This window comes from Sinocyclocheilus grahami, unplaced genomic scaffold, assembly GCF_001515645.1.
Source record: "Sinocyclocheilus grahami isolate Dianchi unplaced genomic scaffold, SAMN03320097.WGS_v1.1 scaffold369.1, whole genome shotgun sequence".
NCBI classification, from domain to species: Eukaryota; Metazoa; Chordata; class Actinopteri; order Cypriniformes; family Cyprinidae; genus Sinocyclocheilus; species Sinocyclocheilus grahami.
The window spans coordinates 123,742-139,109 of NW_015505548.1; the positions used below are offsets into that span (position 1 = coordinate 123,742).

Consider the following 15,368-nt stretch of genomic DNA (forward strand, 5'->3'; position numbering starts at 1 on the left):
ATATGATTTTGACTTGAATTAATCATGTAGTCATGCACTTTGCCATCATTATGAACAGAAATCACACGAAGCCCAGTTTGGCATTATGAGTGTCGCCGTAGAAATGAATAATTTATGAGAATGAGGACAAGACGACGAGCTGTCATGTAATTATGGTAATCCTGACATGAGCGTCACATTAGATTCAGATTCCTCATCTTATCAAGAACATTTCTGCGCTGTATGGACTTCTGGAGTTAATACTGTACAGTATGTAGGTCTATGAAGATGAAACTGCTCCATTATGAGATCAGATTTAGTTCAGATGGATTTCTGGGCTGCTTAAAGTTGACATGAAATGCTGTTCACCAAGCATTCAGATACATTTCTGAGTGAAACTGTAAAGACAGTCAGACAGATATAAACTCACCCCGTGTCCGCTGCACTTGGCCGAACAGTCGTGAACCCCGAGCACACTGATGTTCTGACACTGTCTGTTTATACACATCTACAGACACACACACACACACACAGAGAGAGAGTTCATTTAGTTCTGTCAGTCAGTGATGATTGACAGCTCAACTCCACCCAAACATACTGACATGATCCATTCAAATGTCCTCATAGCAGCAAACAGGGTGGAAAAGTGTCTCATGCTGTGTATGCGTCACACGCAATTCAGCTTTATAACTTTGTTTTATTAATACTGTGATGTCAGGGTCATTTCCAATTATGTCAGGCTGTAACCAATGAGGCCATTCTTTCCTTAGCCAACATCCCTGATTTCATTCATGAATCAATTTTGACTAAACGTGCAGTTATTGAATTTTTTGCCTTTGCATGGCACCAATGACTTCTATAGGTTTTGATATAGAAATTAATTATAAGACATCAGATCAGGGTCAGAAATATGGATTGCGGCAAAATGCCAACAGTGTATAGACTCCATGAGATTTGTGACATTTGACATGCTTCATAATACACTATTCTAGGCATATCTAGTCATGGGTAAAGCTATGGGTAATAACCTGATCCATGAAAATAGTGCCAAGTTTTATATATAAATATGAGTTTAGTAAATCTATAATGAGCCTAATTTACATAGAAATGTGACATTTTGCACAATTTTAGCACATTTAACTATTGCATGTGGTGAGTAAATATGCAGTTTTTGAGCAAAAAAAAAATTGCCTATAAGTTTATATATAAAGTAAAAAAATAAAATAATAATACAAATAATATTATATATATATATATATATATATAGACAAACCTAAAGCTAATCATTAAAATAATAATAATAGACTTAAGTGACTAGTTAACAAAAAAGCAATAGTTAAACAATCCACACATACGCTCTAGTTTCACTCGAAATACCCTAGAAACAGCATAGCAATGCAATTGAACCCATTCTGCCATCTTGATGTTGGTGATCTGAACAAGCTTGAGTTACATTAAATAAGCAATGGTCATCTCATTTACTCTCTTTACCATGTTTTCTCCACACTTGGTGCCGGTGAGCACGAGGCCCGGATCCGGCATGTCGTCTCCCAGGTACACATGAGTCCCACGGCAGAGGATACGCCCTCCTTCCTGGAGCGGGATGTTGGTTTCTATGGAGACAGCATTGGTGCCAATCACCGGTCGGTTGGCTCCGCCCTGACACTGTATTTTCCCACATTTAGCATCTCTGGAAAACAAGAGGAAGAAACAAAAAGATGACTTGAGATAAAAAATAAAACAATTGATAAGTTAATAATTAATTAAAAATATATTACATATATTTTCACATAATATAAATATTTATTATAGTGCTTTTTGCATTTATTTAAGTTAACGAGGTAAAAATAATAATTATATATTACAAATAAACAAATAAAATTCTATTTGTTAATATACGTGTTTGTGTTTTACATGTTTGTATTTTTTTTTACATTAAGCCTTGATTTTTTTATTGATTTGAGATAGTATAAAAATAATAAATATATTTAAACAAATATATATATATTAAATATATATTATATATCTATATATAACATTTTATTTATTTATTTATATTTTTTCCATTAAGCCTTATTTTTTCCCTGCTGTCCAAACAGTACTGAGACCCATTTTTGGGGTTGTGAACTTATCTAAAATTCTGAGTAACGTTTCCAGTCACTAACAGATCCTGTGTTATGAATCAGAGTTTCCCAGACTGACACATCTGCAGTGTTTTCACAGCGCTGAAGTGTGTTTCCTCTGCCGAGGATCGTGGTAATGGGACATACATCTTTGATTCCAACGCAGCCAAAACACAGAGAAATAATGAGGCATCCTCTCCACTAAAGACCAATTACTGCATTCAGAGGGCAGTTTCTCACGCAGTCGCGTCCAAAAAAAGAAAGAAAGACAGACAGACAGAATGTGGCTTGAGTCCCTTTGGCCAAAATAAAGAGTCATTAGCGGCTGAAACCGTTTCTCTCTCCGTCTGTCCACTTCAGTCATTCAAGTAATTACTACATCGAGGATATGATCCGTGAAGCACTTAATAAAGCAGCCAATCAGAGCTTAACTAAAACAAAATGTATGACAGTTGTTACCTGCATATGCAAATTACTGTGACATTTTCAATAGGCTTCTGTTCTCTTTCTTTTAAAGACTTGTGTTGTTATTTGTCCGCCCATTTGATTTCTCGGTGGATTTGTCTGTGTGTGTGTGCGCGCGTGTGTGCGTGTGTGTATATGAGACAGTCAGTCAATAAAGAACAGAATGGGAAGAACCTAATGAGAGAAATTCATTTAAAATTTAATTTAAACCTAAAAAGGTAATTTTAAGAGAAAAACACTCAGTAAATAAACACTTAAAGACCTTGGGGGTTTTTGAAGGTACTTTTGATTTTCTGTTTTCCTGAAGTGCACCAACTAAAAGCAACATTGTTCCTACAGCAGGGATTCAGACACTCCTACAGAGACAGAGATTTAACACTGATAATAGCAGAAATGTTTCTTGAGCAGCAAATCAGCATATTAGAATGATTTCTGAAGATCCTGTGACACTATGCTTAAAATTCAGCTTTGATCACAGGAATAAAATGACGTTTTACAGTATATTCAAATAGAAGAGTTAAATTACAATAACATTTAATAATTTTACTGTATTTTTGATCAAATAAATGCGGCCTTGGTGAACAGAAGAGACTTCCTAAAAAAAGTATTTTTTCTAATGGAGATGTGACTCAAGTATATTTGCATAAGTGTACGAAATAATTTCCCAGATGCTTTCCTCTGACTGCTGGCTATGTGGAAATTCATAAATTGTACATAAGCATTGTTGATGGATGCACAGACACAATGTTAGTTTTTGCTATGCATTCTTCACTGCCAGCAACATTTCAGCAAAGACATCAATGAACAGATTTAAACCCTCAGGAAACACCTGAAGAACTCAGACACTAACAAAAGCTTTTCTCTGCGGTCCTCGCAAAAACTCCTGGTCCAACGTGACAGATGCATCTCATTCTTGTGCTTCTTCTCACAGCATGGTCGCAGAAAACACTGGGCTGTTTATTTCGCTCGCCGCAGATTTGGAGGAGCGACTGCTAATGATACACGACTCACTGGAGAGTTTGAAAATCGCAGCACATACACTCTTAAAAATAAAGGTGCTTCAAACTGTTCTTCAAGCGATGCCATAGAAGAACCATTTTTGGTTCCACAAAGAACCACTCAGTGAAAGGTTCTTTAAAGAACCATCTCTTTCTTACCTTTTTATAATCTGAAGAACTGTCTTTCGCCACAAAGAAACTTTTGTCAAACAGAAAGGTTCTTCAGATGTTAAAGGTTCTTTATGGAACCATTTAGACAAAAAGGTTATTCTATGGCATCGTGAAGCACCTTTATTTTTAAGAGTGTATGCGGCGCTTAAGGGAAACATGTAAATGTCGGCATGAAATGCGTTTTCAAAAAACAAAACACACACACACAAGCTCTGACGTACCTCCACATCTCCGCAATCGCACTGCTCTCCCTCCTCGACATATCCGTTTCCACATTTCTGGCCTCCGTAGAGCACCTTTACCTCCGGCATGTTGAACAAACACATGCCCACACCTTTCTCCAAACTTGCAGCGAGATCCTTCTTACTGCATGTACTGAAGACTGTAGGGAAAGGGTACCTGAAAGAAATCAGATATATTACCTCAGTGATGATTTTTAAGAAAACTGACTGTTCAGTTTTGTGACAATCAACAGATGCACACATACATGGACCAATCAGGCAGGGGAAGTCTTGCCAAGGAAATGACATCACCCTATAAGTGCTGACTGGCATGAGGACCAATGAGTCCCAGTGGAGAGAACAGCAACAGATAAGAGATATTTATAAGTCCTGCGTTTGTAAGAAATCACACTGGCTGGATTCACCAGATTGTAAATTGGAGGCAGCGGGAAATGTGTGTGTGTGCAGGACACTTCATATTACACATGGTTTCAATTGGATTGAATTATCCAACAAACCAAGATTCTAATAGACTGGTTTGTGCTCATTTGTAGTGTTTGCTTACGCAAATATCACTATTACAACCTAGAAACCGCACAGCAATGTACACACACAAAAACAACACCCTAGCAACCACCAAACCGACATTCTAAAAACCACTCAGTACAGCTATAGCAACCACTCACAATGCCCTCACAATGGCATAGCAACATGTTAAAAAAAACACTCTGAACACAACAGCAACCAAGTCAAGTCACCTTTATTTGAATAGCGCTTTATACAATACTGATTGTGTCAAAGCAGCTTTACAGTGTCAAACAGTTTGGCAATTATGGAAGACAATAACAAAGTGTCATTTTTCCCAGCTAAAGCCAGTTCATTGAGGATTCAGTGATGTTCAGCTCTCTTCCAATAGTGTCTGTGCAATCAGTCAAGCGTCCCCAGCTAAGCAAGCCAAAGGCAACAGTGGCAAGGAACCAAAACGCCATCGGTGACAGAAATGGAGAAAAAAAAACCTTGGGAGAAACCGCATACAGTAGCAATGCCCTAGCAACATTCTAGAAACCACTCAGTACAACCATAGCAACCATCCATAATGCCTGGCCAATGGCATATCAACACGTTTAATAATACTCAGAACACAACAGAAACCACATAGCAACGCCCTAGTAACTAACCAACCACCAACATTCTAAAAAGTACTCAGTACATCATAGCAACCACTTTTAATGCATTGAAAGCAGCACAGCAGCATATTAAAAAACACTTAGAAGGCCATAGCATTCACATAGCAACACCACAGCAACCACCTATAATGCCCTGAGAGCAACATAACATGTTATGAATGCTCAGAACACCAAAGCAACACCATGGCAACCACCCACATGTTAAAAACATTTAGAATGCCATAGCAATCACATAGCAACACCCTATAATTAATAGCAACATGATAAAAACATTTCAAACGCAATAGCAACTCCCTAGCACTCACAACATGTTAAACACCCACAATGCTAAGGAACATAGCAACATGTAAAAAAGCACTCAAACTGCCTAGCAACCAGCCACAAACATTCTAAAAACACTTAAAACACCAAAGCAACTCCCTAGTAACCACTCACAACATAGTAACCACCCACAATACACAGGCAATAAAGCAACATTAAAAACCACTCAGAATGCAACAACAACCACATTGCAACTGCCTAGCAACCACCCACAAACATTCTAAAAATCACATAGCAACCACCATCCAACCTTGTTGAAAAAAAACAACAAAACAAAACAGCATATGCTGGCTAGGTAAGTTTTGAAACATGGCAGCTGGTTTAAGCTGGTCCTTAGTCGGTCCTTAGCTGGTTTTTTAAACCTGTTGAAAAACTAGCTCCTGCTCAGGACCAGCTAATAACTAGCTCAGGACCAGCTTAAACCAGCTCAAACCAGCTGCCATGTTTCAAAACATACCAAACCATCATTTGCCGTTTTTTTTTCAACAGCATTGTGGAAGTGAGTTTTGAATGCATTTTGATGTAAAACTCTAGTTCTTAATTAGTTTCCCACAAGACACAGAAACACTTCCATGCATGGTGGAGATGATTTCACCTCAATTACACACACACACACACACACACACACACACACACACACACACACACACACACACACACACACACACAAAAAAAGCCCCACACATTCCTGACCATGTGTTATGGGTGAGTGTACAACAAAAATCTTAGAATGAGTAATTTTTTTTTAATAGCACAGTAACAATGTTGCTGTAGAAATATATTTATTTCTATATTAAACTAATATAATTTGTTTTATAACCATACACCTTAAAATAAATTATTACACAATTACACACACAAACACACACACACACACACACACACACACACACACACACACACACACACACACACACACACACACACAGTAAAAGTGGCCCACAAATCCACTCTGAATATCATTGCTCCCCTGTGGAGTGTAACAAAATGTTTCGCCATAGCATCTACATGACGAAATCTCAAGTTTACAAACATCCCACCAGTCAGAGAAATTACAGCCCTCGTTTCTGACTGACAGCGATGTGAGAGCTCCCAGAGAGAAGCATATGGCACATATTATGAGACTGGCTGATGAGCTCATGATCGTGAACACCATCTGTGATCAGGGAGGGTTTTTGGGAGGATTTAGTGATGTTGATTGCAGGACTCGATGCAGGTGTGAATTATTACAGTCGGTTGATTTCATTAACACACTGAACGCTACATCACTAAACATCCTGATGAATTAAATCAGTATGATTGGTTGCGTTACAACATATGCTATAGATCTGGAGGTTGAGTATTAAACACAGACATTCTTACAGACCCTTTATTTTCCAAAATTAGTTATTCTAAGAATATTTAACTAATTGCACTGCATGTTATGCCTAATAAATTACATTTTAAAATATATTACAATATGAATGAATGAGGCATTTATATAGTGCTTTATTGCGCATTGCTGTACACCCAAAGCGCTTTACAATCATATGAGGGGTCTCTCCTCAACCACCACCAGTGTGCAGCATCCACCTGGATGATGTGACGGCAGCCACAGTACAACGGCGCCAGTGCGCTCACCACACACCAGCTACAGGTGGAGAGGAGAGAGAGAGATTCAGTGGAAGGGGATTATTAGGAGGCCACGACTGACAAGGGCCAGTGGAGGGAATTTGGCCAGGACACCGGGGATGCTCCCCCACTCTTTGCGAGAAGTGCCATGGGACTTTTAATGACCCCAGAGACTCAGGACCTCAGTTTAACGTCTCATCCGAAAGTCGACATTTTGAATCATAATAATTTTTAGCAAAATTACCATTTTTACTGTATCAAATAAATGCATCCTTTGGAGCACAAGGGACTTCCTTTATATATTTAATAAAAAAAAGAGATTGACTGCAGTCCCAGCATGCCTCAGTTCTTCTGCATGAACAGGAACACAACCAGAGCTCATCTTCAAACCGCACTGCTTTATTAAACTGTCACGCAACATCATGCTTAACTGGCTAAAAATGAAGCACAGACTGGAAACTTTAATGTGTGTTCTTCAGACGGAAACTCATAACACGCCTGTTGTTGCTTGTTTTTCTTCTCGAGGTTGAAGATTACTCGAGTCCTGTGTGATTTTGATGAGTTTGTATTTGATAATAGCTCTTGAATTATTGAAATTGTTTGGCACAGATGGCTTTGACTGGCTCTGATGTGATTGTGAAGTGTGTGGCGCGTCTCTGCTGTGAAATGTCATGCAGAGAGAAACATCTATCAGCGCTATCAAACACATCGCACAGCGACAGGAACCACGGTAATCCAGGTCGTCTGGTTCTGGTCTGGATTTACAACATCAGCCAGCAAAGATCTCTCAAAGAGCACATGATGGGATATATATATATATATATATATGAAATGTTTCATATATGGTTGTTGGATTTGTTTGTACAAATTAACATTATATAGATCCGTCTGTCTGTACGCTTTCCAACATATTTTGTGTTTTGGATACAGGCTTCTCAATACGGCTTCTTTTATTTCTAAATGAAATGAAAAATGAAACCATAGGCCTAATGGTCGACATTTACTAGCTAAATACTAGAAGTGATCATACAACTTAGTGTACTCTTTCTTTTTGATCCAATACCATATACTATCAAGGAAACATAGCTGATACACCAATCATGCTATGAAATACAGTATTTGATATTTAAAAGCCATAGTTTTTAACAATTAAATGGCCTAAAATGGAAATTCCTGTAACTAAAGATAAAGATAAATAGTTCTTAATAAACTTTTTTTTTCTTTTCAAAGTTGACATACATTTTTCTGCTATATATATATATATTTATATATATATATATATATATATATATATATATATATATATATATATATATATACAAATTGAAAATGCATGCAGTTTTATGGCAATTAATTAAATATAAATAATAAAATATAAATACAAATAAAGTAATAAAATATAGAAAAAGATAAATAGAAAACAGTCTTCAATAAACTTTTTCACAAGAATTTTCCTGCTAAATAATTAGAATAATAAATAAAACTTTAAAAGAATAAAATTACTAGTTAGAATTATTATTATAATTAATAATAATAATAAATAAATAATAATAATAATTATTATTATTATATCATATTATTATATATTTGGGAACAGTAATTTTTAAGATCGATCCTCTCTATAAAACTGAACAGCATGGCTGTGCTGGTTTACCAGGTAGACCAGCACAAAACCAGTCCTAAACCAGCACAGACCAGCATGGCAATTCAAACTGGGTTGTAAAACCAGCAAAATATCAGTAGACTTTTACACTTCTGGAGATAAAAGTATGTAAAACTCACTGCCACAATGCTAGGATGACGTTTCTTTTCTCCTGCTTAACCAGTATTACATTCGTAAAGGTTTGCAACAACAAATGATGGCAGAATTTTCTTTTTTGGGTGAGCTATCCCTTTAAACTGAACGTGTAACAAGTGTTCAATAAATTCACTTTCGAAGCTCAAACTTTGGCAACCATCAAGTAAAGCGCTGGGCAGCGTTTACCTCCTACATCCTCAGATCTACAGCTTATCTTTTCAGCATGGACCAGTGTTTGGTTCAGAATCCAGTTGGCTTTGCTGTGGCCATTAGTATGCAGCAGAACCGCCGAATACTGTGATGCTCACTGCGTTTCTGGCACACATACGGAGACAACAGGGCAAACACAAGCATGGAAATCTGGCTCGTGTCGGCCCTCATGCTCGCTGGACCAACTGTACCCGGGCCAACCAGCGCCAGTGTGGTATAAGCCTGCGGGAGGACAAGAGATAAGCAGATGCTTCCTCTTGCCTCCTGATGCCAACCCAGAGATCAGCGCTCAGCGATAAGCCACAGCGACTCGAGTGTGTCTAAGCTCTCAAACACCTCCTCTGGATTGGACTCAACAGGAGGCCCACACAATGGAGATACTGCCACGGGCACAGAGATCTCGCTGTGAGTGGGGTTTGTTCTCTATGAGGGTATGAGGAGCTTCCAAAGATTCTATAGAAGCACAGGAACAAATATAGCAGCGTTAGGAGCCACAGAAGCTGGGGGCTTAATGGAGAGAGTCCTGCTGTAACACTACATCAGTATTTATGTAATATTTAAAGGGATAATTCACTGAAAAATAAAAGATCTGTTCATTTGCTCTTCCTCATGTTGTTCTGAACATGCGTGAACTTTAAAAAATATATTTTCAAGAACGCTGGGGTCCAGACAACATTGGACCCCATTGACTTTCATTGTATTTCGCAAGTCTTGTTTAACTTTTGTACGTTTTGATTGTTATGTCAAAGATTGTCTTTGGCCTCTGGCAATTTTTTTAGTTTCTAACCACAACCTGAAATGAATTTTAGTTTTTTAATTTCATGTATATTTTGAAATGAACTGAAATGAGAAAAATAAATTACAATTCAGTTCTCAAATGCTAAATTAATTTGAAGTGAGGAAGCAAACAGGAAGCAGAATTGAAAAAAGTAGAATTTAAATACCAGAAATATAGAATCTATAGACATTTTTACATTTACATATGTTCCAAGAAATTCAACGCAGTAATGCATTGTGGGAAATGTTGTTTTCCAGCCTGAAACACAATTTTTTTAATAAAATATATTTTTTAAATAAGTCGTTTATACAGTATAGTTGATTTATATGATTTAATTTATTGCAATTATTTATATTTATTAAAAAACAAACATTTGTACTAAGCTTAGGTATTTTTGTACTTTAAGTAATTAATTTAAATATACAACTTGAATTTAAAAAGGAAGCTCTGATTTTTATTTGTTTTTATTCCCCTAATTTTGATCCTGGGAATACTACATCAACTACAGTTTTCTTATGCATTTATTACCTATATGATCTACTATATATCAATTATTTATATGTATGCATAAACATTTTAATAAAACTTAAACATTTACTTTAATTGACAAAGGTCAGTTTATTAAAATATATATTTAAAAATTTATTATTACAAAAATATTTAAATACAATTAATTTGAATAAATGTAAACTTTTGAGAACCAGGGTGGAAGAACACTTCATTTTCCAGAATGCATTTCCTTAAAGTTAAACGTCTTCAGGAAATTTCTGTTCTTGTCATCCCAATTCAAGTAGGCCTATTAAATTCAAATTCACACTCATAAATTCAAAGGAGTCAATTCAGACCTACCAGCTCCAAAACACCACATAAAAACACCATACTGGTGGCTTGAGCTGTTAATCAAAGAGTCTCTTCCTGTCTAGGTGGGCAGTGCTTGTTCAGAATAAGCCGTTGATCACACGCTGTGCCGATAAAGTCTGGCTACTTGAGATTACATTCATCAAACCTGCAGGAGTGAAGGAGCTGCTTCAAACCTCAGAGGGATTTTCACCACTCACATCTTAATTAATGCAATTATATAGATGTGAAGCTCCTAAACGAGCACCTGCTGTGATGTTAAATTCATTTATGCTTTGATCTATGAAAGCTCTGTGAGAGGAGACGCAGACTAATGCGCTGTAATGGAAGAAATATCCATCTTAATTGTCTGATTCCAGATTCTCATTTGTACAAATACGTGACAAATATGTTTCTTATTTTCTGTCTCTCTGGATGAGATCTGTTTTTCTCGCCTGGTCCTTTATGAGCGATATAGATGTGAAGCTCCTAAACGAGCACCTGCTGTGATGTTAAATTCATTTATGCTTTGATCTATGAAAGCTCTGTGAGAGGAGACGCAGACTAATGCGCTGTAATGGAAGAAATATCATTTGTACAAATACGTGACAAATATGTTTCTTATTTTCTGTCTCTCTGGATGAGATCTGTTTTTCTCGCCTGGTCCTTTATGAGCACATCACCGAGCGTCCCGTTACGGGTTTTTCATGGGTGCAGTCCAGCTAAAACACTTGTGCGGATGAACTGATACACACTAGACTAGAGGATGCTGGGATTGAGTTGGCCGGTGTGCGACCATCTGCCTCATGAGAAATCTAACATGGCCTGCAAATGTGTGATTTACTTGCTGGAATCACACAAGACAACTACCTTTACAGACTCAAAACTGCTGCCAACCATTTCTTGGGAATGCCACACATTAAATGTCTCTATATCTGAAATAGGTGTCATGAGAAATCCCATCTGTTTCCATGACAGCACTGCCTCTCAGCCAATCAGAAACGCCAACTGCCTGGCAATCATTGTGCATGTTGAGTTTTTCTGTGATTCTCCTGACCCCATTTCCCATCTCTCTTCTCAAATTCCAGTCAATCTTTCTGTCCAATAAAAAGCCAAAAGTTCAATCTCATTCATAGAAATCCACAATCACTTTCTGATGAGTAAATATGTGCTGCTAAACAAGTGTGACACAGTTTATTCCTAATCAAACCCTTATTGTTTTATGAATTTAATCAATATGTGCTAAAACTGACAACCTAACTCTAAGACCTCTAACACTAGCTTGCTTTATTCTTTTTCTATTCTATCTGTTTCCTTTTTATTTATTATATTACTTAAAAAACCCTTGCTACGTGTACTGCGTTAAGCTAACTGAGACTTGTTATAGCACTTGTATATCATTGCTCTTTTGTTGATTTTGATTGCTTCCATTGTCCTCATTTGTAAGTCGCTTTGGATAAAAGCGTATGCTAAATGAATAAATGTAATGTAATGTAAAACTGTCTCCATGTTTAGTACGAATGTGTTTAATTCATGTGTTTAGAGTTGTTTCTTCATCACAGGTCTCAGAACATCTGACCATAAAACCAGTCATCTCGTCTAACAGATGACAGAATAAATTAGCAACAAGTTGCACAAGCTCTGATGTTTTTATGAAATGAGTCCCAGCTGGTTTGTGCTACACAGACGTCATGAACTAGCGGGGTCAACTGGAAGTATGCTAATGAGTGTGTGGCTAAAGGCTAAAGGCTAATAATGTCCTGCTGGGTGGGGTGTTAAGGTCTGCTGTTGTGCAGACCTAAATGGAGCTCATTATGGGGTAATGAGGCAGAAAGAGAGCGAACCGCTAACTAACAGAGAGAGCCGTCATGTGGCGAGCAGGCCAGAAATTCTGGGTAAAACGGAATAAGAAACTGATTCACACTCGCAAAGTCAGCTGGTGGGTCTTACTGGATTTTACACAGAACTTTTACAGTGGGTCTTTTGTTCTACTGCTGAAAGCAAAATATAAAAATAAATATATATAATTATAATTTTATTTTTTTGCAGAACCCCGGAGTCAAAATAACATCAATCTCTTTCACAAACAAAACTGAATGAAAAATGCTGTCAATTACTTTAAAAAAAAAAACACTGTTAATTTTTCACAATATTATATTTCACAAAAGTTTTGCAGAGTAAAAACAGTCAGGCAGATTTGGAGCAACATTAGGGTAAAGAAAACAGAATTTTAATATATTTAATATATTTTTTATATATATCATATATTAATTAAATATTATATGATTGGCTTCTTATAAAATCTCACACATTTTCTTTTAGATCAGTTTAAAAGGGTTAAAATATTAATATTGAAAATCGATAACATTTTAAAAATACATATGATTTTTTATAAATAAAAATATTAATATTGAAAAAAATACCAAAATATTTTTCATGATCATATGGTATTTTCATATTTTAAAAATATTTAAAACAATTCTCAACACTATATAACACCAAAATCTATTAAGATTTAAAATATATTGATATGTTTTAAATATATTCATATTTTAAAAAATAATAATATTTAACAAAAAAGCAAACAAAAATTATTTTTCACCTCTGTGGCACCAAATATATTCATATTTGAAAGAAATACTAATATAAAAAATTTTTTTCACCACTATATCTCACCAAAATCTTTTAATATACAGTATATTGATATTTTTAAATATATTATTATTATTTTTTAATTAACATTAGATGATACTGGGATACCAGCACCATACATAAAATAATAGGTTTGAATTATTAATCGGTATTATATAAAAAAATTAAAATTAAAATAACCACATCACATACGTTACTGCAAAAATAATAATGGTTTCCAAACATGTCTGTCATTGGTTGGACAAAACAGGCAGTCCCGCCCCCAAACTCATGCCATTGGTTAAAACCAGAACAGATTAAAGTTCTGAAAGCATCACAGAGCTTCAGTGAAACAAACCTGCGAATGGCCTCATTATAGCACATTAAACTGATATGGGAATGTTTTAACATAAAAACAGCTTTAAGAATCTCATTTGCAGAACTGATGCAGTTTTCTCACCCAGTGGATGGGGTCATTATACACCCGCCGCGGTCCACGGTGGCTCTGCAGCCGCAGCCGCGCTCCGGCGTGTCGTGGTTCATGCCAAAATTGTGTCCGAGTTCATGGGCCAAAGTAACCGCAGCGCCAAGAGGGTCATCGGAGTGATCCTTAAGACAGAGAGAGCGAGAATCAGTCAAGTGCAATAAAAATAGATGCTTGGTGAATTCAAATAAGCAATCAATTTCAATTTAAAACAAACAAGAGCAATTTCTTCCTCTGCAACCCCCGAGACTCGAGAGGCGTTATCCGTCCTGCTCCACCTTCCCTCCCCAGATTACATTTATCCCCACATCTCTCCTCCTGCGTGTTTGTTTTTCTCTCAGAAAACGGTTTCACATGAGATCTGTAATGAGCAGACACTAACGGCCTTCTAATTACTTTTCCACAAATCCATCAGAGCAGCATAACTGGAGATTCGCTGCTGTAATTGCAGACCGTTCTGCAGGCTTTGTTTGGGGAAGGGTGTGTGCTGATGAGGCAGGACAGACACAATTACAGTCGCTTTGGTGAGGACGTGTCTGCCAAACACGTGAAAATCTAATTAAAATGAAGGAAAACCGCCAGATTCACTTCAGTTCTGAGTGATCATTCGTGTCAGATAATGAGCATGAGGAAAGTTTTATTGCTCAGAAGGTGCTCTTTCGGAGCTAGAGAGACTTGGAAACCAAATACTGGAACAAAATGATTTTTAAAAAGTTTGGGGTCAGTTAGGAGTTAATGCTTTTATTCATCAAGGATGCATTAAATTGATCAAAAGTGATGGTAAAGACATTTATAATGTTTCAAAAGAACTTTCTATTCATCAAAAATCCTTAAATAAATCATGGTTTCTACAAAAATACACTGTAAAATTATTTTCTAAGTTATAATAAAACAGATTACTGGAGTACGTTTGCCAAGAAAATACTGTTTAATGCTGTGTGTTACTTTCAATTTCTTTATAATAATTATTATTTTTTTTAATTTACAAGCTATTTCTGAGTGAAAATGTTTTCTGAAAATGTTTTCAAAAATGGTATATATTGCATGTAAGGACCACATTTAATCAAAAAACCTTTACAATTATTGCTGGCATGATCACGTGTAACTTTACAACTTTAAGCTGTCCATGGGCATTTATAAATGTGTTAGGCAAAAATGCTGATGCTTATGAATCCGGCACATTCTATAATGAGCCTCATTTGCACAGAAAGGATGCATGTTTGTCAAAAGAATGACTTAATTTAAATATGCATGATGCAATTTGCCTTCAGATTAGAGGAGCATTTGACGGACAGTTTAGAGGGTGTTAAAAGAATCAGATCAGTTTGAAATCAAGCAGGAATACAGCAAATTGCATTTCCAGAAGCCTTGGTTAAAGGATGCTTATGTCCGAACGCAATGTGGCAAAAGTTGCAATTTTCTCACTCTAGAGGACACAAATTTCGGATTACTGGGTGTGTTTTTTTTAAAGGGGTCATATGATGCTTTTTTAAAGATCATTATTTTGTGTATTTGGTGTAACAGAATATGTTGACATGCTTTAATGTTCAAAAC

At 36.4% G+C, this 15,368-nt stretch overlaps 1 protein-coding gene across 1 annotated transcript in view; it reads right to left on the reverse strand.

Moving 5' to 3' along the window:
- LOC107549328 (disintegrin and metalloproteinase domain-containing protein 12-like) overlaps positions 1-15,368 on the reverse strand; it is a 104,377-nt gene that overhangs the window by 14,923 nt on the left and 74,086 nt on the right. Inside the window, exons 11-15 of the mRNA XM_016230376.1 lie at positions 13,791-13,939; positions 3,958-4,135; positions 2,905-2,923; positions 1,471-1,667; positions 410-487 (exon numbers count right to left, since the gene is read on the reverse strand). Of these exons, the coding sequence (XP_016085862.1) occupies positions 410-487; positions 1,471-1,667; positions 2,905-2,923; positions 3,958-4,135; positions 13,791-13,939 (621 nt within the window). The remainder of the gene's footprint in view (positions 1-409; positions 488-1,470; positions 1,668-2,904; positions 2,924-3,957; positions 4,136-13,790; positions 13,940-15,368) is intronic.